The 27,588-nt window shown below is 39.4% G+C and overlaps 1 protein-coding gene across 2 annotated transcripts; it reads left to right on the top strand.

Annotated features, from left to right (window-relative positions):
- On the top strand, positions 1–26,835 carry LOC146486122 (apoptotic protease-activating factor 1-like). 2 transcript variants are annotated; one of them, XM_085098517.1, is made up of 21 exons: positions 1–442; positions 2,367–2,690; positions 4,144–5,030; positions 6,036–6,228; positions 6,864–7,057; positions 7,588–7,775; positions 8,414–8,543; positions 8,892–9,017; positions 10,668–10,793; positions 11,991–12,116; positions 13,236–13,361; positions 14,032–14,154; positions 16,802–16,927; positions 17,666–17,785; positions 18,396–18,521; positions 21,253–21,378; positions 21,823–21,951; positions 22,601–22,729; positions 23,202–23,327; positions 23,831–23,950; positions 24,905–26,835. In XM_085098517.1, the coding sequence occupies exons 1-21, from the start codon at positions 121–123 to the stop codon at positions 25,049–25,051; spliced, it is 4,014 nt and encodes a 1,337-aa protein (XP_084954643.1). In that variant the 5' UTR covers positions 1–120; the 3' UTR covers positions 25,052–26,835. The 2 variants fall into 2 exon arrangements, with proteins under 2 accessions (XP_084954643.1, XP_084954653.1); XM_085098527.1 differs by having other exon boundaries at positions 311–442; positions 2,370–2,690.
- Positions 26,836–27,588: the final 753 nt, after the last annotated feature.

Below are 27,588 nucleotides of genomic sequence, written 5' to 3'. Positions count from 1 at the left end.
GTTGCCCGCTCCGTCAAAATGGCCGGAAGTTCTGATGCTTGGGAAAATCAATTTCTATTTTTGTCGTGCTATTTTGAAACAATTATCTCTCGACAGCGAGGTTAAATTCATCCTGCCAAGATGCTTGAGAAGCACCGATATTTGCTGATAAAGTTTAGACAGGAGATAGTGGAGGATTTGCTCGTAGACGATGTGCTTGTGTTTCTGCAGAGCAAGTTTGTTCTTGACTCCGAGGACGCAGAGGTCATTCGAGGAGAGGCAACTTCCCGTCGGCAGGCAGAAAAGCTTTTGGACGTCCTTCCACAGAAGGGATATGAAGCCTTTGAACATTTCTTTTCAGCTCTTAGCGATAAATACCCTCATTTAGGAAAGTTGTTAAAGAGTGGTTCAAGCGAAGAACAGTTCAGTTCCATTCTTGAAACCGTCGATTCTCCTTTGCAATGTGAGTATGAGTGGATTATCAGAGAGTTGTTTTACTCTCCCAAATGCAAATGTATACTGTACTGTGATAGTGCAATATGAAGCCCAAACAGTTTCAATATCTAGTTAATAGTTATTGGAGTTACTTGGAGCATACAAGTTAGGATAATTTGAACCTCCACCAAGGGAGTGATTAAGCTTGTTTGGCCCTGTTGTTCTCCTCGGATATACCAATTTTTTGTCTGTTATTTTTAAAGCTTGACCAAATATTTGCATTAATGATTGGACTATCTGTGAGGGTATTAACCTGATTAATATTGCATGTATACAATCAGTAAACTTCATTTATAGTGTGCATGTACATTCAGTATTAACGAGCTCTTGTTCAGAGCTGAGAAATTTGCCATATAGCGGTGGTGTGAATGGCAGCGGTGGTGTGAATTGCAGCAGTTAATTATAATTTTTACAAGCAAAATCTGCAAGCTCCCCCCTCTCCCTCCCCAGTAGGGTATATTGTGTACACAGAAACTTAGGCCTGGTTCAGACACTACCTTTCATGCACCAAGCCAAGTGATATGACAGTGGTTTGAAGGTGGTATGGCCTCTAAGGGGGTGTTTACATGGAGGGAGGAAGATCCTAGCAGTAGGAAGATTCGTGAAGGTGGAAAAACTTTTCATTTGCTTTACATGCAGAAATTTTGGCCGAAGTGGCTACCAAGTGGAGAAGGAAAAGAAGAATAACTTTCGGCCTTGCGCAGCTGAATGCAAGGCTGCCACCATGTTTGTTCTTTTTGTCCCTAGTACTAGGATCTTCCGAGCGAAAGTAGTTTGCATGGTGCTAGGATCTTCCTATCCCTCAGACAGGAAGTTCCTATCTCTAGGAAGATCCTAGCGCTAGGGCGAAGTACAACTTTTTGCAATGTAAACTGAATAGGGAAAACATATGGCGCTAGGATGATCCGCCCTCTAGGTTCTTCCTCCCTCCATATAAAGAGCCCCTCAATCAATCTGCTTAAGCAAATTCAAATTAAGTAGTTACTTAAGTTACAGCAGAGCTTGCTGTGTAATGTGACACTGGAGAGACTTTGATTCAAATGCTGTGCTTTTCCTACCGCCATCTGAGTCAACTTGTCAAAGTTGAAATTACTTGTAGTAGGTACAGTGCATGAAAATTATGGCATCTGAACTGGGTCTATAGTGCATCGTAACAGCTGTCCATGGTGCGCTTATGCCATGCTTGAATTCCCAAATGTCCTGTATTTGGATGCTTCTAATATCTAGAAATCTAGAATTATCAGTGAGAATAATAGAATTTGCTTGTAAACGAGTGACTTGAAATCAGTGTTTAGAAACTTGGAACAAAAAATATAATCACAGCTGAGTTTCCCTGCAAACTGTTTCTTTTAAATTTGTTGTATTTTAGGGCTATAATTTCCAAGAATAAATAATTTTATTTGTTAAGTCTGCATGGATTATAGTTGAACATTGTAACAAAAAGAAAAAAGGAGTGAGTGAGGTGGCCTGTCATTCAGTGAAACTCCAACAGTTACTAATAGAAATTATAAATAATAATTATGTAAGAGATAAATACCGAGAACGGTACGGCCCTCGGGATGTATATGGATTAATACCGACGTTCGAGGTATTTATCTGACTTATTTCATGAAATTATTCCTTTGTTCAAGGGGACAAATGCCGGCTAATTAGTACCGTCACACTTAGGTGAGAAACGGAGAACAATAGAAGCAACCTGATGTGTGCGTTTCTCGCAGTACTGCTAATGTAAATGAGGGATTTATACAGTAAATGAGGGATTTATCTGTATAAATCCCTCGTTTCAGTTAGTTTAATATTCATGAAGTATGTAAGTTAAATAAAGGATGTTGAATAACAAAAGAAAATGTGTGATTCATGAAATAATATATAATAATTACTTATTTCAACAGTAGAAGTGATGAGTGCAGAGCACAGAGATCTCCTGACAGTGAACCGGGTGGAAATTGTTGAAGATCTGCTGGTGGACGATGTTCTTAACTTCCTTCGGAGTAAAATGGTGTTTGATTTGGAAGACACTGAACTTATCAAAGCTGAAAAAACTTCAAGAAGACAAGCAGGGAAATTCTTGGACCTGTTGGATAAAAAGAGTGAAGCAGCATTCTATCTTTTCCGGGAGTCACTGGAGGAACCTTATCCTCATTTGCAGGAGCTTTTGCAAGATAATTCAAGGAAGCCAAGAGCGGTATCTGATGTCAGGGAGATAGGTGAAAGAGGTACTAAAACAATATTAATTAGTGCTCAAGTGACAGTTGCAGTTATGGAATGTACGTAACTTCAGCAGCTGTGAAAAAAAGCCTGAAAAAATTGTTTTTATACAAATATCTTTTATTATTGGAAATTGAAAAAAGTTAAATGACCTGAGTGCATGGATTTAGTATCATAACTTGTCTGGCATCAACAACTCACTTCCTGTAAAAGCTCTATCATTGCCTGATTTCATACCGTGGGGGTCTGGGTACGAGTCTGTGTATTATGGGTTATGGGACTCAACACCCACATAGCCGGAGAGAGCACATCGAACTTTACAACATCCTCAAGTTTGGTGTCAATCAAGCTAATATTAGGCGAGATACAGCCATTCAAAAACTTAAAAATTTACTAAGAAATGTATGGAACGCCGGACACACGTCCGGCGTTCCATACATTTCTTAGTAAAATTTGGAGTTTTTGAATGGCTGTATCTTTCCTAATATTAGCTTGATTAACACCAAACTTGGAAATGTTGGAAAGTGCGGTGTGCTCTTTCCGGCTATGTGGGTGTTGAGTCCCATAACCCATAATACACAGACTTGTACCCAGACCCCCACGGTATGAAATCAGGCAATAAGTCCCCCACTGGGGAGATTATTTAATAAGCCTTCCCTATCTCCATTACAGTAAGCCCCCTCCCATATTAGACAACACAAACTAAATACTTCAAACACAGACATTCCAGTATCAAAATGTCGGTCAGTTTAGGAAACCTGGTCTTCATTGTGCAGAAGTATTACTATGGTCATGGTAAGTTGAAAATGACTTTGAATTAATTTTGTAATATACAAACAATCAGTTAGCACTAATTGTTTCGTGTTGTTTATGTATCACAATTTTGGAAAAAAGATAATTTAGTTTTCTTCAAAACCTATGATTTGAAATAAGAACCCTCCCTCTATTAAGCTTCTCCGGAGCGAAAATAGATAAGCCCTTGGGCATGGGAAAGCTTTTATGGTAATTAAAGTGTAGCTGGTTTAAGCACAGAATGCTAAATGAAGTTGACACCATCCAAGTTGAACCTTTTGAGGAACATGTAGTTGGGCGTTGAGGTAGTCTAGAGTTAGTACAGAGCTTAAGCACAGACGTTCGTGAGCCATGATTGACAACCAGAAGTCGAATGTTTTCTTTTTTGGCATGGTTTTGCTCCCTACCACAGACAGGAAAAGCTCTTGGTGATGACTGTGGCTTGACATTACAAACGCGATGGCATCAAAATGCTCCTAAAAGGGGAAAATTCAATTTCCAGTTGCCGTTAGTGGCTCGAAAATGTCTGCGCTTGAGTTCCCTAATGAAAGTGAAGCATCACTTTAGTCAGTTGTTTGAGCTCAGCCAGTCCTTTGTTCAAAGTAATAAGTACTCCAGTTACCCTGTTTTGTTCAATAAAGTGATCATTTTATTCTTTTCTTCATGCAGTTGAAAATGTGCTTCTTGAGGGTGGTGTTCCACAGCGACCAACAGTGTTCACCAACAGAGCAAGAGATGTTCACAAGATTCGTACTGCCTTGAGATCTCTAAAGGAAAGAGACGGCTGGGTTATTTTACATGGGATGGCTGGATGTGGCAAGACTGTACTGGGTTCAGAAGCTCTTAGAAATGCTGTTCTTTTGGATGATTGTTTTCCAGGTGGTGTTCATTGGATTAGAATTGGTCCTGTTGACCAGTCAAAACTCTTAATGCGAATGCAAAATCTCTGTGCTCGGCTTGATCCCGATCACAACCGACAACCACCCAGAAATACTGAGGAAGCTAAGGATAGATTAAGAGTTCTCTTTGCTCATCAGCATCCACGTTCTTTGCTAGTTCTAGACGATCTATGGGATTCCAATGACATCAAGTTTTTCGACATCCGTTGCCGTGTCATGGTGACCACTCGAGATTCCGCAATTGCAAACTTTGTTGGTGGGTCAAAAGCTAAAGTTCATATCAGTGAGGGCTTTACAGAAAACGAATCACTGCAGACTTTAGCTCAGTGGACAAACCAATCTGCTGTTAATCTTCCTGCAGAAGCTGCTGAAATATTCCATCTTACAAATGGCTCACCTTTGGCCATAAGCATGATTGGTGCTTTGCTCCGCAGCCACCCAAAAAGATGGCAGTATTATGTTAGCCAGCTGAAGAAGAGAACCGTGAGCAAGCTTAAACCCAGATTTGGATATGAATATCCGACACTAACTGAAGCAATTCGCATGAGCATTAATAACTTGGATGACGAGTTGCGGGAACTTTATGAAGATTTTGCTGTGTTTGATGAAGTATCCAAGGTCCCAGCACAAGTCCTTTGTATTCTTTGGGATGAGGAGGTTGGGAGAATTTCATTGTGATACTGAGCAATTAGCCCAGGGGTGGGGGGGGGTTTACTCCGGATTTCAAGCAATGAGGATGATCAAAGGCTCTTTTGGGGTTTGAAATGTTCGATTCCGGGTTTTTTTTGGATAGGAAAATTTGGCAAGTATTTTTTTGGGTGGCCTGATTTAAGTAGGGATTTTTTGGGGTATTCCTGAAACAATCTGAAGATTCGTAGTAGTGCCCACGTATCCCGGCTGCGTTGTCATTCTGCATAATGTTATTGTTGAGACAGAAGATGTTCTTGGGTGTCTTGAATGACTACCAGATGCAGAGAAGATAACTTCAGATGGTATGATGAATGAACAAACACAAACATTCAATTTCTGATGTTTTTATTTTTCATGTTATATCATTTAATGCTTTCTGGAAATTTTTAAGGCTCGGAAAATCGGCATGGGATATTTTTGGGGTTACTTTTTGGTCCAGGGATTTTTTTGGGTTTTGATTTTTGCCCCCATTTGATCATTCCCATCACTTGAAATCCGGAGTACCCCCCTGGGGCAATTAGCACCTGTACGCATGTGCTCTTTAACTATCATTTATTCCATGAGCATGCATTGGATATGAGCTGATAGATAGCCAACAAGTCACGTAGCGCTGAGTTGGCTATAATCATCTCATATCCAACAAGCGCAAGTGAAATAATTTTTAAATTTAAAAACAATCAAGAAATTTTGTTAGATCTTGCTGATTTTGCTTTGCAAGAACAATGAGAAGACTTGTCGCTATTTCACATTTTCACTTTTCCTAATAAACTTCATCTGGCAACACATTGTTATCATGATGGTACTCCATGGTTCACATAATTTTGATGTTTCCTTGGCAACCACATTTGACCAGCATGTTTATTGACATTTAAAAAAAAAATTATGTCCAAGATGTGCAAACTGTAGCAATGGTAGCTCAATCTTCGTTCTTTTGTGACTAATAATATTTTTCACTTTCTTATATTCCTGTAGTTTGAAGTTGTAGAAGACTGGATGGAAGACCTGGTGAACAAGTCGTTAGCCAGAAGAACGGTGAAATCTGAAGATGTCTTAGGCACATTTTACAGTGTTCATAACCTACAACTGACGTTCCTTCAAGAACAAACCAGAGATTTGGAAGCACTACACAAGAAACTTGTGGATCGATACAGCACTGTGTATAAGGGTAAGAAGCAGTCAGTTGTTAATCAGTGGAGAGCTTTTTGTGCCTCCGAGCTCTTGGGGAAGGGATAATTACATATATCATCATCATCATTATTATTACTAGAAATACGTGACTCGCAAAACCTCGCGAAGCTGGAGCTGGGTGGAAAGCCCTCTTTACTGGTATTGTACGGCATCAAATGAGGAGATTAAAAGGTTTCTGAACATAGCAACTATTTGATGAGCATGGTCTTTTCGTAGTTCCACAGGCTAGTTTGCGGTTGAAAATCTATTTCTGAGGCGACGGAATGTACAACAGGCGTGCAGCGCTGTCGTGTTCGATGAATTTATTTCCCACGGAAAATTATTTTACCGTGGCCACAAAACGTGTGATTTCTTCAATGCAATCTTTCACCAAAAAGATTTCTGGAAAAAAGATCGAATGTTTGTAACTGAAAATAAGCATTTTTGCTTGGATGGAGAATAGCCTTTAAATTTGGCATGAAAAGTTCCTGAAATGATTTACAAACCAAATAATTTAACGATTTGGAGTGGTACTTATTAAGGTATTTGTTGAGAATGCTTATAATGACAAGTGCTCTCGGACATTAACTTGGTGATAGGGCTATATAAGTCTTTAAATTATTATGATTGCAGGGAAGTTCAGAGAGATAATTGATGATGGTTATATACATTGGAACCTTCTGAGACACATGCTTAAGGCTGGACTGATGAGAATGGCGCAGAATCTTGTCACTGATTTAAGGTGGCTTGCAGCTAAGCTTAGTGTCACTGAACCAGCTGATCTACTGAATGATTACCTGTCAATCAAAGGACATGTTGACAACAAGGTACTGTACTTGTGTGTCATGTTATTGCGTTTGACAATAAGAGAACATATACTATTTGTGTCGCTTCTTTCTGGATGCTGTGCGATTTTAGGGTTTGGGTGCCATCTTGGACTGGCTGACCACTCGCCTTGATTTCATGCCAGAGCTTTGAATCCCACTGGCTAACTGAAGTCCGGCGGATTGACTCGCTTCAGTCTGGATGCCAAAATGAGATTGAACGCACTTTACTAATGTGATTATTACAAGTTTGTAGAAGTATACAATGTCGTGTAAACTTCAGTGTGGTTGGCCTGTGAAGAGTTGTCCACTTCCTGACAAGGAGAGTGGGTTGCTCTACACAGGTTATTATGTCAATTGTGGTTTTAATATTAAGATAATTAAATAAGATTATGCTTTTCTAGGGTAGTGATCAAGTTTGTTACTGTAACAATAACAGTTACTATACCTCTAATAAGTGTTACTTTTATTATGGTAATAGGATAGGAAGAGGATTAGCATTTAGAATTCTCTTTTGTTTGTTATTTTTTTAGGATTTGAAAGTCATAGAAGATTTCCATCACTTTGTGAGTGTCAATGCTCATCGGTTTGTTGAGAAACCTCTTCCTGATTTGATCCAGATGGGTCTGAGTGAATCTATGGATTCAGAAGTGTACAAACAAGCACAAGAACAAGCCCTTCAACTGGCAGCTCAACCTGGGAACCTTTATCTTGACTGGAGGTAAGAAGTGTTTGTGAGCAGTCTTGGTGCAGGGGACCGTGGGTGGGGAGGTGGTGGGGGGGGGGGGGAGGAGATGCAAAGTGCTTATGATGGCTTTTAGTCACACTTACTTTATGGAACAATGCCTGAAGATGTTAAGTATTGCTCTGAGACTTTTCCTTTGGAACTCTCATTTTGAATTTTATTTATTGCAATGTAGTGGAATCTTAGTCCAACTTTAGATGGTTATTTTAACTTAAGGTTTTTTTGTTGGCTTGTAAAGCGCTGATGGTTGCACGCAGAAACAGCACAATATAAGTGAATTCTATTTGTATATTGTCATTCAGCGTTCACGTTTTTAAATAATAATTATTTATAATTATTGAAGCAAATATGGCCAAACGTTGTGACCTTCCCTGATATTAATTGCTCGCCTGACATGATGTTTCCATGGCAACACAATTTTGACTTTTTTTTTTTTAATTTGGTTGTGGAGATTATCCTAGTTGGCTAGTTTTTATCACATAAAGTTAAACAGACTTGACTAGCAGCTGAGTCCATTGTCGGTTACCTTTGCTCAATATTTGTATAGTTATTGTCTGTCATAGAATCTTGTATTGATTTGGACCTTATGTGTACCTTGTTGATTGATTTCACAGTAACCAGAGAGAAGAGTCACAGGACACTCTGTTGATAACTGTCAAGATTCACCAAGGAGCAGTATACTGTTGTCATTTCTCACAAGACGCAAGCAAAGTGGTTTCCTGTGGTGCAGACAGAACTGTCAAGGTACACAGGCCTCCCAAGTAATATTTTGAAATTCTGCCAAATTCTAAATGAATGACAATCATATCCCATCGTGATTTATTTATTTAATCTAATCTTTATTTATTATGATGGGTATTCAAGAATACGCGTAAAAGTTGTTGGGTTGTATATGATGATTTGTTGAATCATGACATTTCAGTCTCTTCCAATGTTGTTTTGGGTAGATTCTTCAAAAGGTTATTTTGAATAATTTTTACTTGATAGACACAGTGAAATCAAGGATTGAGCTGTATCAGCCACCTACATTTTGTTTGATCTATTTTTTGACTAATGATTGAAAACTGTATGTTGTTTAACGCTTTGTACAAGGTATGGGAGAGTCAGTCAGGCAAGGAGTTGCTATCTATGACAGGGCATACCGATGCAGTGTATGGCTGCGCCTTCTCCAGCAATGATGCTAGAATTATTTCTTGCTCTGCTGACCACACTGTCAAGGTTTGTGCTGTCCTGTGTTTCAGGCTTTTGTCACGAGCAGACTTTGTACCACAAAAATTAATAATACAGTGCCTGAATGCTTAACTTATTCTACGTTTATTTCGTTATCATTATTTTGAACATTAAAAATGAAAATATGTGCGTAAGATTTTCAATATTTACTTAACATTAAAGTAATGAGAACGAAAGCTACATCGCTTTCCATTCGTTCCAAAAAGATAAGAGCTTAAAAGTTTGCACTAGAACGTCAGAAAATCGATTCTTATAAACGCTTAGAACTGCAAACAAAAGAGCTGTCCACTCGGTCGTTTAGCTGTTCATCCAGTTTCAAGGGTTCGTTTACTCGGTTTCTTGTTCGTTCGTTTTCGCTGGCGAGCACTCGGCGGACCGTTTACGTTTCTGGTTTGTTTAGTTGTTCCTCCGTTTGCCCAGTTCTTCTTGCTATTCATGAGCATAAACATGTTATAAACAATAAAATTTAACCAATTAAAAGCTGTATTAAAACATTACGAAGAAGTTCCTTCAGGTTTTTTTCTCTGTCATGCTACAGAGAAAGATTTCTCCTTTCTCCGATCTGACACAAATACCTGGTAACAAACTCGTTCCCAATCTTTCGCAACGCCTTGAATGCGGGAGCTAATCAGGGCTACCAATTAGCTTTGTGTTGACAAGATGGCGGACGCAGAAAACGGAAAGAGGACACGGTAAACAAGTTCTCAAAACGAGACTTTATTTCAATTACTTTATGGCATCGATACTCAAGGCAGTCAGGAGTTTATTCAACCTTTTCACTTAAAATATATTATTCTAAATCGAACAATTGCTAGTGGGTAACTAAAGAACTGTTCATTGCCTTTTTAACCGAGTGTTTGCCACCCAAAATTCAGCCGGCGATGACCTCTTTCCCAGCCGGCGAATTTCGCCGGCAGCCGGCGCTTAGCGACAACCCTGCTGTTGCCATAGCCTCGAATTGTTGTCATAGTACTGCCTGTGTTTCGTCATCGTTGTTGTCTTCATTATAATCATCCTCAACATCATTACTATCATGATTATTATTGCTATAATTATATTCATTATCAGTGTCATGATTGTCGTCATAGTCATCATGAGTATGATCATCACAGCCTCATCATCATCATCTGAAACATTGTAATCATTGTCATTATCATTTAAGGTAAAAGGTAAGGTACAGTCGCACTATGCACCTAAGTAGCTTAGCCCGCTGTCTGTACCATGGAGCAACTAGGAGTATTGCTACTCCCCCTGGATGGGATGCTAGTCCATCGTAGGATTACCCCCAGCAGTGTGTTGTCGGTACCCATTTATACACCTGGGCCCAGTTGCTCGAAACATGGTTAGCGCTAACCCGGGTTAAATACCATGACAACCTATAGGTTTTAATACCTCTTAACCAATGGTTAGCGCTAACCATGCTTTGATCAACTCAGCCCTGGGTGCATGGAGAGAGAGAATGTGGAGCGAATGTTCTTGTCTAAGGAAACAACACATCAATGAAGAGACCAACCTGGTCTCGAACCACCAACCCCCCGCCCATTTAAACATAATCATTATCACTATCATGCTGAAACATGCCGTTTAATTTAAGGTTCACCATTAAATCAGCTCTTCTTTCCACTTTTGTTTGAGCAGGTTTGGGACAGTAGTAATGGAAGGGAACTGCTGAGGTTTACAGGTCATAAACAGGATGTGTTCACTTGCATGTTCTCGCCTGATGACAGAAATGTTGTTTCCTGTTCAGCTGACAGCACAGTCAAGGTACAGCAGAAACATAACTGTGCTGGTTGTCACACATGTTAATGTAATGTGCATTTCCAGAAAAAGTCTATACCCAAAATTTTAGAAGCAAAGTATAAAGCTAAACTGGAATTTCCTTGGGGGACGGGGGTGCAAAACAAAAAACCTTTGGTGGGGGAAGTATGGATATTTTCTTGAACTGGACAATTTGGAATACTTCCGACAATCTTTTCGCTTCTATATCAACAAACGAGCCATCAAAGAAACAGGTAAGAATAATTTATTATAATATTTCTAAAAATTAATTACATTATAAATAAGCCACTTTCTTAACTCAAACAGTGTCATTTTCATGGCCTTCTCAAGGACATTGTCTCTTCACCAAACAATAGAAAGAAAGTTCAAATGTACCGTGAAAATTAATCTTTTTTCCCTACATATAGTGTGCAAGTGTTGTAGGTTAAAATGAATCCCAGGTTAAAATGATTTCAACCTACAATCTTGGACAGATCAATGAAATGAAAAATTAAGACCACCCCTCCCCCCCCCCCCTCCCATTTCAATGATGGAAAAATGGCCCATTTTTTCTCTGTGCGTGAATTCATTATTGATTTTGGGGGGGGGGGGGGGGGGTAATTTCTCATTTTAATCTGTCCATGATTCAATCTTGAGCAGATCAAATGAAAACTTAAGACCCACCCCTCCGCCCATTTCAATGATGGAAAAATGGCGTGTTTTGCTCTGTGCGCAAATTCATCATTGTTTTTGGGGGAGGGGGTTTAATTTCTCATTTTAATCTGTCCAAGATTATAGGCTGATTAGTATTTTCCTTTGTTAAGGTTGGGTAATTTACATCTGAAACGAAGGAAAATACAAGTCAACCTAGGTTGAAATCATACTAACCTGGGATTCGTTTTAACCTACAACACAAGCTTGTAAGATTTTCTGTGAATTGCATTTTCTTCAAGTATTGAATGTAAAACATGATCTAGTGCAAGAAAATGAATTATACTAAAAAATAGCAATTTTAAGATAGATATATTTGTCAGTCAGAGGCTCAGGCATACTCGGAAAAAGAAAATTCAAGTTCTTCCAACAGGAGTCGAACCTATTCATGACCTTCTGATTACTAGTTCGAATGCTCCACCATGGAGCTACAAGAGACTCAAGGGAGCTGTAAATGTGCATTTTTATTGAATATCTTTTTGGTTTGTGTAGGTGTGGAATAGTGAGACTGGAATGGAACATGTCAGCTTTACTGGACATTCAGATATTGTGAGATGTTGTTGCTACTCTCCTGACGGCTCAAGGATTGTTTCCTGCTCTGACGATGCTTACGTTAAGGTGACATGTTTAATGCAATGCTAGGCACAGTGAGTGAATTGGTAGTTAGCTCTCACACCAACAACAAGTTATTCATAAACAAATCTAATAAAATTATATAATGCTAGTAATAATCGTGGATTAGAGAGTGCATTCGATGTCACCAGGCCAATCTCGAACCCAGGCTCTCTCTCTCTCTTTGTGATGTCATCCGTCCCTGCAAAAAAGTCTGCAGGGGATGCCAGATGTGTGTCTCAAGATCCATAGACCCATCCATGACAACTCCCATAAAATCTCAACTCAAATCCGTATTAGGAAGCGTTCTTACTATGTCAAACACAATTAGGAATTATATTTTTAAACCTGCAAGTAGTGATGAAGCTTGTCGATGCAGGTGCAAGGAAGTAGTTGCCAAAACAGTTTTCATTTTTCAAAATATTGAAAAACAAATCATATCCAACTGTAGGAGCAAAAGTAAAAAGTATGAAACATTTTTGAGTGTTTGATGTTAAACCATAGTAATTCTTGGAGAAATTCAAACTTAAAGTGCACCTAACCCCAAAATGTTTTTTTCTCTTAAATAAATCTTTGCACCTGTTCGAAACATATCGCGCTATTTAGCGCCTTTTTTAACCAAATTTTGACTTTTTATATGCTGTAAAAGTTACGAAATCTAGCCATCATCTGTCCCATGACCGAGCTAGTAAGGGGCATGGGTCTATTCGTTACTTGACGTCACAAACTGATTTGCATTGTGTTAAGTCTTTGTGAAAATGCATGCAAAGCAGTTTGTGACGTCAAGTAAGGAATAGGCCCATGCCCCTTACTAGCTCAGTCATGGGACAAATGATGGCTAGATTTCGTAACTTTTAGAGCCTATAAAAAGTCAAGATTTGGTCGAAATAAGGCGCAAAAAGGCTCAATGCGTTTCAAACAGGTGCAAAGATTTATTTAAGCGAAAAAAAAATTTGGGGTTTAGGTGCACTTTAAGCAAACGTTCACCAAATTTTATGACAACTAAGCTCACATTTCCAAACCTCCTTCATGGTAGTGCAGATTTCCTTAGTTTGTTTTCTGTTATGAATTATCAAAAAAATTTGATTCTAGCAGTCGCATTTAATGTCTGTTGTTTGTTTCCAGGTCTGGGATTCTAATTCAGGACAAGAGTTGTTTACAGTTGAAGGAGGAACAAGCTCTGCCATGACATATTGTTGTTTCAAGCCAACAGGACACAGTATAGTTGGAGTTTCAGACACCTTTGTCAAGGTCCCATAGTCTTTTGATTAATTTAAACTGACTTTTCAGAGGAATAGTTAGCTAAGGGTGAAATAAATCTGCGGATTAGACAGACGATTGATAAAGCATTTGAAGCTATGATATTACAGTGCAACATTAACTCAACCGGGGCCATCCAACAGCCATCCAACATTGATCAGCGAATCACAGGTCATTTTAACATCAAAGGAGTCTGGCTTTGGTAGTTTGTAAACCAATCAAAACAAGAACATTGCAAAGTTTTGGTTTTTTCAGTGGCCCCGGTTGAGTTCGTTGCACTGTAATATTATTAAGGATCATCAACAGCAATCATCCATGAATGAGTAACATTGACAAATATTTCAAGGGTTTGGATATCTATGTAGACCTAGGGCTGTTGTTATGTTTTTAGCCTCATTGAGCTTCCCACAATGAATAAATATTATGTTTAAAGGCTATCCTGATCCATCTGCCCATAACAATCTTGTTACTTTCTGAGTAAAATAACCAACAATGGTCTAGATCACTTGTAACATCAAGTTTCTTTCAAGGGTATTCAGCTGTAACAGGTATTGCAGGTTACAGCCCTTAATGACAGCTCTGCTGTGAGTCTGCATATTTCAGAAAAGCCTCATCCCAGATTCACATCTTTTGTTTTTTTGTAATTTTTTTTATCTGTTAGATTTGGGATTCCACAACAGGCCAGGAACTTAAGAACCTTCAGATGTCATCAACTACACTCTCACTGGCTTATTCTAAAGATGACAGTATTTTGGCTGTTGGGTTGTCTGACACAACCGTGCAGGTAACCTTTGTATTTGTCTGGATTCTTCAGTTGTTTTTTAAAACAACAGGCACCTTGTGATAACAGGAAAAAATAATAATTTGATAGATGTATTTTTTAGTCAGTGATACAGGACTGGTATACAGTCAGTCAGTCAGTCTGAGTCAGTCAGTCAGTCAGTCAGTCAGAGTCAGTCAGTCAGTCAGTCAGTCTGAGTCAGTCAGTCAGTCAGTCTGAGTCAGTCAGAGTCACTCAGTCAGTCTGAGTCAGTCAGTCAGTCAGACAGTCAGTCTGAGTCAGTCCGTCAGTCAGTTAGTAAGTCAGTCAGTCAATCAGTCAGTCTGAGTCAGTCAGTCAATCAGTCTGAGTCAGTCAGTCAGTCAGTCAGTCTGAGTCAGTCAGTCAGTCTGAGTCAGTCAGTCAATCAGTTTGAGCCAGTCAGTCAGTCAGTCAGTCTGAGTCAGTCAGTCAATCAGTCTTTGTCAGTCAGTCAGTCTGAGTCAGTCAGTCAATCAGTCTTAGTCAGTCAGTCTGAGTCAGTCAGTCAGTCTGAGACAGTCAGTCAGTCAGTCAGTCAGTCTGAGTCAGTCAGAGTCAGTCAGTCTGAGACAGTCAGTCAGTCTGAGGCAGTCAGTCAGTCTGAGTCAGTCAGTCAGTCAGTCAGTCACTCTGAGTCAGTCAGTCAGTCTGAGTCAGTCAGAGTCAGTCAGTCTGAGTCAGTAAGTCAGTCAGTCAGTCTGAGTCAGTCAGAGTCAGTCCGTCAGTCAGTAAGTCAGTCAGTCAATTAGTCAGTCTGAGTCAGTCAGTCAGTAAGTCAGTCAGTCAGTCTGAGTCAGTCAGAGTCAGTCCGTCAGTCAGTCAGTAAGTAAGTCAGTCAGTCAATCAGTCAGTCTGAGTCAGTCAGTCAGTCTGAGTCAGTCAGTCAATCAGTCTGAGCCAGTCAGTCAGTCTGAGTCAGTCCGTCAGTCAGTCAGTCAGTCTGAGTCAGTCAGCCAATCAGTCTGAGCCAGTCAGTCAGTCAGTCTGAGTCAGTCAGTCAATCAGTCAGTCAGTCAGTCTGAGTCAGTCAATCAGTCTTAGTCAGTCAGTCAGTCTGAGTCAGTTAGTCAATCAGTCTTAGTCAGACAGTCAGTCTGAGTCAGTCAGTCTGAGACAGTCAGTCAGTCAGTCAGTCAGTCAGAGTCAGTCAGTCGGTCTGAGACAGTCAGTCAGTCAGTCAGTCTGAGTCAGTCAGTCAGTCAGTCAGTCAGTCAGTCGGTCAGTCAGTCAGTCTGAGTCAGTCAGAGTCACTCAGTCAGTCTGAGTCAGTCAGTCAGTAAGTCAGTCAGTCAGAGTCAGTCAGTAAGTCAGTCAGTCAATCAGTCAGTCTGAGTCAGTCAGTCAATCAGTCTGAGTCAGTCAGTCTGAGTCAGTCAGTCAGTCAGAGTCAGTCAGTCAGTCAGTCAGTCAGTCAGTCTGAGTCAGTCAGAGTCAGTCAGAGTCAGTCAGTCAGTCTGAGACAGTCAGTCAGTCTGAGTCAGTCAGTCAGTCAGTCTGAGTCAGTCAGAGTCAGTCAGTCTGAGTCAGTCAGTAGGTCAGTCAGTCAGTCTGAGTCAGTCAGTCAGTCAGAGTCAGTCAGTCAGTCAGTCAGTCTGAGTCAGCCAGAGTCGGTCAGTCAGTCTGAGTCAGTCAGTCAGTTAGTCAGTCTGAGTCAGTCGGTCAGTCTGAGTCAGTCATTCAGTCAGTCTGAGTCAGTCAGTCAATCAGTCTCAGTCAGTCAGTCAGTCAGTCAGTCAGTCAAACAGTCTCAGTCAGTCAGTCAGGTAGTCTGAGTCAGTCTGTCGTCAGAGTCAGTCAGTCAGTCTGAGTCAGTCAGTCAGTCAATCAGTCAGTCAGTCAGTCTGAGTCAGTCAGTCAGTCAATCAGTCTTAGTCAGTCAGTCAGTCAGTCAGTCAATCAGTCTTAGTCAGTCAGTCAGTCAGTCTGAGTCAGTCAGTCAATCAGTCTTAGTCAGTCAGTCAGTCTGAGTCAGTCTGAGTCAGTCAGTCAGTCTGAGCCAGTCAGTCAGTCAGTCTGAGTCAGTCAGAGTCAGTCAGTCAGTCTGAGTCAGTCAGTCAGTCAGTCAGTCAGTCAGTCAGTCAGTCAATCAGTCTTACTCAGTCAGTCAGTCAGTCATACTTTCTTGGTAAATCCTTCAGGGTGTTACAAATACACATTTCCTACTCTATTCTAGATACCTATTGAAATATTCTACCTATGCTTAGACTACCTAGTGCAGTAACTAACAAAGCCTCCAACAAATATAAGCCCTCTTAATTGCAGATGCCAAAATCCATCTCCTTCTCCCCCCCCCCCCTCCCCTGCAAAAAAAATTCAAGCTCATGGCTGTTAGCTTAGTGGTTCAATATGTTTTTATTGTTAAAGACCTAACCAATATGAAATGAAAAATACCCTGCAGTGATGATTCTTTCCCTGTAAACAAGCCCTTCCCAAATATAGGCCCCTTAAAAATCCACATCTCCTCAAGGAAAGTATTCCCTCCCATCTCCCGTCCCATCTGGAAATTCCAATTTTGCTTGACACTTGCCCTTATATTTTTTTCCCTTGGAGGACCTTCCTCCCACCCCACCCACCCTGAATCTCAGTTTTCTTCCTAGCCTGCAGTTATTTCAATCTGTTTGTTTCTCAGCTGTGGAATGCCATCAGTGAAGGAAGCTTGGGTGTGTACAGAGGACATTCTGGCTGGGTGCACTGTGTTGCATTTTCACAGGATGCCTGCAAGTTGGTCTCGGCGTCAGATGACGAAACTGTCAAGGTATAAAACTTGAATTAATATGAATGTTATTGTCAGTAGTTATCTTTGCTACATTATAAGTGTGGTTCCTGGAAAGTGTAATGCAAAATACCACATTCTGATAGTAACACAGAACTGAGTTAAGTCAAATCCGTGAGCTTTTACATACTAGTTAGGCATCATCATCATTTAGTTATTTATTTATTTATTTATTTATTTATTTATTTATTTATTTATTTATACATGTGATGCCTAAAGTAATAGCTAATAACTTGTTCATAATGCCCACATGTCAAATAAAGGTGATTACATTAATTACATTATAGTGTCAAAGAATAATACATTTGAGATAAAGCAGTATGATTGAACCACTGGATTATGCTGAGAAACTAAGTTGAGAATGATGTGTTATTCAGTGAATGACACAGGCCCACTCAGAAAAAGGAAATCCGAGTGATCTTATCGGACTGATAGGAGCTGAGAAGAGCATAGGAGGAGGATTTCTTTTTCTGAGTATGCCTGTGTCATTCACGGAATAACACATCATTCTCATTTATTCACAAGGCTTAAAAAAAATTCCATCACATTTATTCCAGAAACTAAGTTGTTTGCATTCCACTGACATTACCAATTTTAACATATAATCCATCTTCCTCCTTATTATCATTTAAATCATTATAATCATTGGACACCCAGTTGGGTTTGAACAGTCATGTAGATGCCCAGTTTTAAGTGTGAAGTTTTCTTTCTTCATAATAGATATGGGCTGTTGACACAACCACTGTCCAGGGCTCAAACAAACTAAGGATGGTGTTTGATGTGTTTTTCCTGGAAGATTCCCTGACTATTGCAATAACAGACACGTGCAACAGGCTAATGGTAACTGTTGCAAAATAATAAATTACTGAACATTGAATATAGTTGTAGTGATTGCTTGAAGGTGAACATTTTTCGTGAAGATCAGAGAGGTCTTGGAGCACTTAGGGGCCCTGACAGGTGGAAATTTCCTGGGAGGGGAGGGGGAGGGGAGGGGATGTTGAAGTTTTGAATTCATTGGCACATAAGCTATTAGCTTAAAACCCCCCTTGCAGTCCACATATTTTGGGAAGGCTTGTTATTGGCAGAATATTCGTGTGGGATTTGAGGGCTTTAATTTTGGGTGGGTTAGTTTTTGGAGGTATTTGTGTTTGAAATTTTTTATGGTATTCAAGATTTGTGGTAGATAGGCCAAGGTCTGCCATTAGGGGGTTATGCTGCCCATAAATTTGACCAATTCAGTTTTTGTTTTGATGACAGTGCAAGTTTTGTGTCAAATTCAAAGCTTTTCCTCAACTTGAAAATTTGTGCCAAGTTATGCAACAACATTTGAAATTCATGCACTAAATGAAAAAAATTTATGCAGATTGAATGATTTTAAAATTTACATCCTCACATTTTGTTGGCGTAGCTGTTAAAAACACTTGAATTTGACTGTAATGTTTCCATGTAGATATTTGAGGGTGAAAGTACCAAGCTCTTGTCCCAGAGTGAAGGACAGCAGTCTAAAATTACAAGCATCAGTTTTAATAGCAGCGGACACCAAGTTGCCATTGGTTTAGATGACGGTAGTGTCAAGGTAAATACATGTATCCATTCTTTGTCATTTGCTGTGCTAAACCAGAAACATGAGTGCTCCCTGAAGATCTTTTTTTTGGTTTGTGTCAAGACAGTGTATTAAATATGCCTTTGAGGAGAAGCATGGTGGGAATGTTGGTACTCCTTGAAATTGAAGGGCTGGGAGCATAACCGACCTATGTCGAATTTCAGCCCGTTTTTCGATGTAGCTCGGATTTGTCCAAACTTTTGCATGTGTACTGCAATTCGATTGAAAACCATTGTCCAGTATTTTTTCACGCCGCTTTGTGTTTCGTATTAATGCCATTGAGAAATTTTACCATCTTGTAAAGATATATCGGTAACATTATAGACACTGGATGACAATGGACAATGCACTGAGGATTAAATACTTGTATTCAATATACACTCGTTGTCTTTGAAACACGGCACACGAAAGCGGTGTTTTTCGCGGGAGCAACGAAAAGAATGCTGTCACGCTTTTAGTTGATTCTGTTACAAACTACTACGTACATGACAGGAATGTCTCAAATGTAAACAGTTACATTCTCCAAGAGAAAATGTGTCCATTTCCTGGCGTAAAATCCAGCTTTGTCCCGTTTGTCGACATATCACTCTTGATAACGCAAAATACTAGCATTCTACACGATTAACAGGAAGACATGTAGCCATTTCAACTATTAACAACGATTAACAACGATTAACGGCAGTTCTATTAAAAGGTAAAGACTATCTATTCTTTTTACCACCAGTCGGTGTTAACCGTTGAAAATCTATGTTAATCGTACTTTTATTGAATCATTGCCTTGAAATTGTCAAGTTAATCGTTACATACCGAATTTCAAGCCTGGCAAACCACAACTAAGGCTTGCAAAACACCTTGTATATGGCGGGATTTGTCTCTGATGCTCCCGCGGGATTTGATAATCGAATGGAAAAATTCGCCACGGCACAGTCATCACTACCAAGGAGGGATTCTTTGGACAACATTTCCACCAGTTCCTGTGAACTGCATTTGTCAATTTCGTAACTTTTCAAAAGACCCATAGATGTCGTGCGTTTACAAACTTCACCAAACAAAAGCGAAAGCAACTAGCCAGTACGATACGCAAGTTGTTTATCCCGACTGCCTTGATCTATTTTGGGCTTGTTACAACCCGCAAAAGCAAACCATGATATCATCTCAAACGTTACTTATAGCAACAACAACTGGTGCGACTAAACACGGCTCGTGGACAGTGGAAACTTTTAGCCTACCGATAATTTGGAAAACGAGACTGACGTGGACAAAACCTATAAAAAAATTTGCCTTCCAAGCGCGTTCACTTGTAGACAAGCAAACTACCAAATCCCCCTCCCCCCCCTTCCCCTGACTCAATGTTGTCTTTTGGGTCACGAACAGTTTCCTGGCAAGCATCACTTCCCACATCAACATTGCATAAGGGGGAGGGTGGGAGGGAGAAGTAACTGTGGTAGAATTATGAAGGGAGAAACAGTAAGTGAGTGGTTTTTTGGTTGTCTGTGTTCGGTTGTGATTGGATAGGGGGAGGGGGTGGGAGGGAGAAGCAAGGAAGTAGTTTTTGTTCTGTTCGTGTTTGGTTTTCTCAAGGAGTTTTGTCCACGATTGTAAAACCGCGAAATGTTTTCCAAACCAGGGAGAGCCAAAATTCGGACAAATCCGTGCGAAACCGAAAGCCGTGCTAAAATTCAACATAAGTCGGTTATGCTCTCAGACCTTCAATTTTTGGTGGGGCCGTCCTGCCTGGTTCTCCAAATACAGCCTTTTTTTCAGACCAAAATACATAATTATGTAATTATCCAATTCCCATTTTTCAGACCTGGTCACTAAGATCCAGTTTTCAGACTTTCAGAAAGTGATTTGAATCTATATCCCTTTTCAGACCAAAATGACTAAAAAAACTATACCCTCTGCAGTGGAACATACCCATTTTTACAATAACTGTCTAAAGTCCTGTGCAGTGAATTGGCTTGTAGTTATTGTCTTTAGGAGTACAAACAATCTGCAGTTCCAGAAAAAAATCCATACCCACCCCACGGAAGGTCATCGGAAATTCCTAGGGGGAGGGGGGTCTTAAAATAAAACGTTTTAGAAGCAAAGTATTAAGCTAAACTGGAATTTCCTAGGAGGAGCAGGGGTGCAAAACAAAGGACCTTCCGTGGGGGAGTATGGATATTTTCTGGAACTGCACAATAAAAATTGTCAGATGTAACACACATGCTTTCTCAATGGAAATGTGCCAATTCCGCTTGTGCTAAGTTATCTTAAAAAACAAACAAAGGGCAGTTTTCTATGGTCTATACTCTTATAGACCATAAAATGTTCAAAACTCAAGTGGAACCAGTTACCTGGGGCTCGTGGTACTTGTAGCATCATTTTATGGTCTATAAAAGTATAGACCATAGAAAACTGTCGTTGATTTGTTAAATAGCACATACTTGTAACAGAGTAGCCCCCCATGAAAAACATTTGTAGAGTACCAAGCTTACAAAATTAAAAGAAAGAAAAACCATAACATGATAACAGCCCGGTTCTCTTGACTTGATTTTTTCTCATGCAACAGTCTTGAAGATGGTGGTGTTAGTTGTTTTTGTATTGTTTGAGTGATTCTAGAGCTGTTGTTATTTAAATGTGATGATGAGAAACTATGATCCATTTTAATAACTTCCTTAATAACCTGGTAGCTTGTAATCTGAACTGATTTGTTGCTCAGATTTTAGAGAAACCCTCCTGCAAAGTGATCCAGGAGTTCAAGCACCATTCTGGTCGTGTAAAGTGGTGTGCATTTAGCAAATCTGGTCAGATGTTGGTGTCAGTTTCTGATGACTCCACTGCAAAGGTACTGTATTTCCAATGCTGTCATTGATTTATATGTCAGGTTAATATATCAGCTTTTAGAAATACAATCTGTTCTGTCCTTGAAAGAAAACCTACAACCATAGTGTAGTTTGGTCATCTTTATACCTAATAAACTTTCCAAAATGACATCATATTAAGGGGCGACCTTCATCATTTGCAACGTCTTACATGGTTGGTCAAGAGGACTGTGACAAACAAAAGAACAACAGAACAATGTTCCCAATGCAGCTGCAGGTTATCAGGGTCTAGTGCAAATAGAGCTTTTGAATGGTGCAGGTCTACTGTATATCAATCAACTTTATTACCCCCCTTCCCCACCTTCCTTGCTGCCAGCTCCCAGAGCAGTAAAATGTAGTTGTAAATTAAGATGATTTTCAGTTGTGATGATCAAGTCATATTCCAATAATTTTTTATATTTCTTTAGGTGTACAGCTGTGTGGATGGACAGCTGCTGTTTTCACTGGAAGGCCATACTGCTAGTATCCAAAGATGCATGTTCTTTAACCAGAACCATCAATGGCTGCTCACATCATCCTTAGATGGGACACTTAAGGTCTGGAGGAGAATTCTACCTTTTTCTGTTTCAGAGTATAATATAACTACATGTAGCAATAATCAAAGATTAGGGAGTGTAGTGCTGTTCGATGATCTTTATCCAAGGCTCTTTGCCAAGTTGGTGATGATGTCATTCACCTCAGTCTGCAAAATCTGTGCTGGATGCCAGATACACATCCCAAGATCCCTTTGGTGATCGATCGACTGTCCTATACAATCTGGACTCCAATCTGTATTAAGAGTGCATTCTTCCTACGTCGAACGCAATTACTAATCCTAAGGTTGATGAGGGTAGCATTGAGTAGAGACTGTCTGAGACTTGCAGAAGTTAGAAGGAAGGACATTATTAATTTTGTAAACAAACTGATTTGTTAGTAGTCATTAGAAAGTGATGGTAGCCTGAAAGAGCGCCTGTAATTTTGACCTGCAAGGGCAGGAGCAGGTGGAGGAAGTAGATGAAATAGGGTATGAAAATCATATTATGGTTGGAGGATGTTTTAAGCATCCATCCACCCCACCCTAAATACACAGGACTCTTCAACCCTTCCCCCTCCTACTTTGGGGGGCTTCAAGCTATGAAAGGAAGAGCTAATTGCTGGCAGTGTAACTACAGTGTACTGTTCTTACCATTCAAAATCTCTTTTTAGGTGTGGGATGTGCAGGCTGGATCTCTTCTGTTGTCTTGTCAGCACAGCAGTAGTGAGTATATCCTGTCTTGTGATGTGTCTCAAGATGACAAGAGGTTGCTGTCAGCTTCAGTGGATAGATATGCCAAGGTAAACACCACCTGGCTACTGGTTTATGTTCAGACTCCAATAGCCAGGTTCAGCCAAATATCAATTATGTGGTGGTTATTTTATATAAAGTTGAACTGAAGCATACAAGCTGTGATGATAATGCTTGTACCCATTTATACATCTGAGAGTGAGTGTAGACAAAACTAATGTGCCAGAGTTTTTCTGATGATGCTAGAGCAAATCTTGACGATAAAGTAAGGGTGCACTAGGGGCATGTGAACAGTCGTAAAGGCACAGTAAGCAGAGCCTTCAGCCCTCCCAAAATGAAATATCGCCTGCAGATGATGATTTTCCCCAAACCACTTTCTGCCTTAACTAAGAAAAGTACTAAATAAAATAAAATATAAATTGCCTACTGCTACTCTCAGTACAGAACATTTTAAGAGGGCTGGGCCTTTAAGGTCCAGGCCAGTTAAATGCTTAGTTAATCCTTCATTCTTACATTTTTTAGGTTTGGGATGCCCATACAGGAGCTCTTACTTACTCCCTTGGCCCCCACCCTGACTGTGTGAGGTCTGCATCGTTCTCTCAAGACAACAAGTTCATCTGTACTGGATGTGATGATGGAACAGTTAGAGTGAGTATTCAGTTAACCTGAGATCAAGCTCTTTTTTTGTTTTGCTACAGCTGTAGTTGTTAAACCATTCTCGTGAGAAACATGAAACAAAAGGTTGTATCAGGCCCAATTTGAACGTCAAGCAACCAAATTTGAGGGAACAAGAGCACTGTAAGATTAGAACCTGATCACAGGTTAGTGATATTCAGTTGAAAGTGTGTAAGTCTTCAGCAGCAAGAATGATAAACTACTCCTTTCTTTTGCCCAGGGTTGCAAAGTTTACGTAAAAAGACATTCTCTCCATCAAGTGCTGTGTTGATTGATTTGGACACACTAATCCCAGAAGCATGCAGCCCGGATGCATGTTATATCTCACAAATTATGTAACAAATGATGTTAGCCACATAAATTTCAGACCAATGGTTTGAGCATCGAACCAGTGTAACTGGAAGTTTGGTTTGTTTTCCGTGAGTTACTCCCTCATTGTTTCCTTACTCATTATAGTAAGCCTACTGCCTTTTTAGGTGTGGAATGTGACCAATGGACAAGAACTTGCAGTTTGTAGTAGGCATGATGGATGGGTCAGCAGTTGTTGGTTCTCAAGTGACAGTGGCCTTCTGGTTTCTGTGAGCAACAACATAAAGGTACCACATCAGCACAAGCACTTATGTGTAATAAATGAAGGGCGTGGTGGGAAAAGAGCACAAGTAATGATTTGGTCTTAGAATCCAACATTGTTCTAATTTGGCATGCATACGCACTTAGGTTGTGACAGAATTACTGTTCCATATTTACATTTTGATTTATTAGGGCTTGAATTTGCCCAACAAGCTTATGGCTAAATTGTACTAAAATCTAAACCAACTGTTAAGTAATACTTCAAATGATTTCCTTTAATTCTTTCAAAAGTTCTAATGTGATAATACGTCTGTAGGCCAAAGTAGAGGATTTTTGGAGACATTTACTTTGTTGGCCTTGCTTCACTAAATTCTTTTCGTCTGATAATAAATTTTAAGGGCCCTAATGTAGTATTTATAATTGCGCCAATGATTGTTATGTGTGACTTCAGTATATTGACTGCTTACTTGTGCCATAAAAAATTGTATACATTTTTACACATCTCTTGTTGGTCAACATTTCCTGCATCTGGATTTTTAATACGTGTTTCAAAATCATAACTTGCAGTTTTTTGTGTCCTTTTTGAAAGTCAGGTTCACATTGAAGAATTTGTATCATAGGCTTGTTCTCAGTACATACTTGTACCATACAACAAAATCTTGTAGTTTAAATCAGCCTTAATATTTTTGTGCATTTGATTAACCTTATTCCAGAAAACAAATACATACAATGATGGCAAGAGAAAAATCATTCGTAAGTCAGAGAGTTTCGGAGTTACTGGAGTACAAAATCGCTGTTAAATTATCATGTGCCAGCGAACGTTTGCAGAAATGTCTTCCAACTGTACTTAATAATGGAAATCTAACAGCAGTATTTCTGTTGGACGCGACCTTAGTTTCAGCAGAGGCAGTGTTACCAAATAAATATCTTGAATGGTGTGTTCATCTGTCATAATCAATAATACTTTTTTACTGTTGCAGTGGTGGAAAAGAGATGGCACATTGTGCCAACAATTCAACCTAAAAGGAGTTCAGGCCAAGAGCATTCAATTCTCTCCTGATTTCAATACTTTTGTATCAGTGGATAACGTTGGAATGATCTATGTACTGAAGAAAATCAGCCAATAATGGCTGCCAGAAATATGTTGGGAGACCTCTTATGTTCCGTGATCATCAAGTTTTGATAATCATTATATATAGTTTAATTGTTGTCAATGGACTTAGATCTTAGGATGTTTTGTAGGGGTGGCCTGAAAGGGGTGTCTTTTTCACCCTCATTATAGACATGAAAGGGTGGCAAGATTTAAAATTGAAGTGTTTGGGTTGGGAGCTATTAAATCCAACAGCTGATTGAGATATTGTGCAGTTCCAGAAAATATCCATACTCCCCCCACGGAAGGTTTTTTTGTTTGCAACCACCTGCCCCCAGGAAATTTGAGTTTAGCTTCATACTTTGCTTCTAAAAATTTAGCTTTTAAGACCACCCCCCCCCCCCCCCCTAGGAATTTCTGGTGACCTTCCATGGGCTGGGTTTGACTTTTTTCTGGAACTGCTCATTCTTGCAAAGATTGTGCTTGTTGTTGGAAAAAAATGGAGCTAGTACAGTTGACACAAATTATTTTTCTTAATTGGAGCAATGTTTCCAGAAGGAATTCAACACCACATGCATAAACTCCAATGAATCTGAGCTGAAACAACAAAAAAATGATCTGAAATTCACTGTAGATTGGTTATGCTCTGTGCACTTCATTTATCACATTCCAAGGATTCAAAATACTAGAAACATTTGTTTTAGACTTCTCAGACTTTTTCTAATTCCTTAAAATTAGATGAGTGCTCATGCAATAGTACTGGCTAGCCTAGTTCATAAAATGTGAACTGAATTTTCCCCCCAAAATATATAATATTGTATTGTCAGTAAACATGTACTATGATGCAGGATCACAGATGTCGAATACTGGATAATTTTTGATATGTTACTGAACATTTAATATATTAAGGACTTTCTACAGTTAGCAAACAAAGTGATAAAAAAAAATTATTATTTTTGTCTTTACCTCTGTAATTTAAGTTAGCTAGTTTTTTTAAAGCATTTGTTTATGGTCGTTAAAATTGTCTGAAATTTATACCATTCTATGAAAGAAATACAACAAATATAATAGGAACCAAATTGAATTTTCTTGAACATTTTTTTCCAAGCGAGAATGTAGGTACTTGGAAGAACTAGTTTTTACACAGCTTATTCAAGTGCAAACTTTATTAATATAGGAGATAATATCCCCAACAGTACAAGCTATTTGTAATAGGGCCATTTTCCATTCTACCAAAAATGCCAGCTGGAATTGAACAAATATTCTGGAGGCTGGTGAAGAACAGTTTCTGCTTGACTGCAGCATGTTCATGTTTCGCACTCCATCAGAAACAGCACCGTAAAAGCTAATTTACAGGCACAGATTCATTGGGCCAATCAAATGACCCATTCACACCAAGGCTTAAACACGTTTTAAAGCTGTTTAGTTAATCACAGTTTAAAATTGTTTTCTTCATAAAAGCTGCTTTCGGATTTTTGTAGACTACAGATTTAGCATAAATGGAAGCATAAGTTAACGTTTACTTGAATTTTATGTCAAAGCCAATGGTTCAGCTTTCTGTTATCAATTTTCATTTCATTAAACCCGGTTTAATTAAACATGTTTTGTTGGTGTCAATGAGTGAGCCATGGAAAATTGGCCGATTTATAAACATCTATGGCAGTGGTACAGATTTTTTTAGCAAGGCCAATTTCACCCTGGTTCACACCAATGGAAAAAGAAATAGGCCATTTCCGGGTTGCTGTGAACCTCATTATGAAAGCGAGGCTAAGTGCAAAACTTTTCACATGAAAATTAGTTTTGTTTGCATATGAATGAAAACTAATACAGTCGAACCTCCCTTTGCGACCACCTCTCGTAAGCGACCACCTCTCATAGACGACCACTTTTCCAAAATACCAAAAGTTTCCAAGTCAAATCACTATAGATAGAACCTCTCGTAGGCGACCACCTCTCGTAAGCGACCACCTCCCGTAAGCGACCACTTTTAGAGATGATTGTTTGAAATTTTCAATTTTTTTTAACCTCCCGTAGGCGACCAGTTGACACACAATCTGCTGTTTCTCTCATGGGCGGAAATTGGCTGTAACATATTGGCCACATGATTGCAGCGGACACCGTATTAAAATCTTACAGCCGGAGCTACCGGAAGTGTCTCCCGACATTGAAACAAATGATGACATAAAAATGCACTATAATGTACACTGAAGTAAACTTTAATCAGGTTGAATCCCTTAAAGGAAAGAAACTCTCTTATCTTGTAAATAGCATGCATGTACATGCACGACCAGTGATAACTCACTCAACCTTGTATTATTCAACAGAAAAATTGTAGCGAAAAAGAAGGTCAACTGGATTATGTAACAAACTAACAAACAAACGCCAAAGTTGTTGATGTGTTACGCTTGAAATGTAACATTGCAAAAATGCCGTTCACTGTTTGCTCCTAAATCTGGCAGTCTAAAGAAAAGTTATCACTTTGGGTTTCGATAAGCACTGGCAAAAGGGTTAGGTGTCCGCAATTACCCGCACAGCTCAGGCTTAATGCTAGTTTAATCAATGAATCAATCAATC

This window comes from Pavona decussata, unplaced genomic scaffold, assembly GCF_977016875.1.
Source record: "Pavona decussata unplaced genomic scaffold, jaPavDecu1.1 SCAFFOLD_21, whole genome shotgun sequence".
Taxonomy (NCBI): Eukaryota; Metazoa; Cnidaria; class Anthozoa; order Scleractinia; family Agariciidae; genus Pavona; species Pavona decussata.
This window is presented reverse-complemented; position numbering and strand designations above follow the sequence as displayed.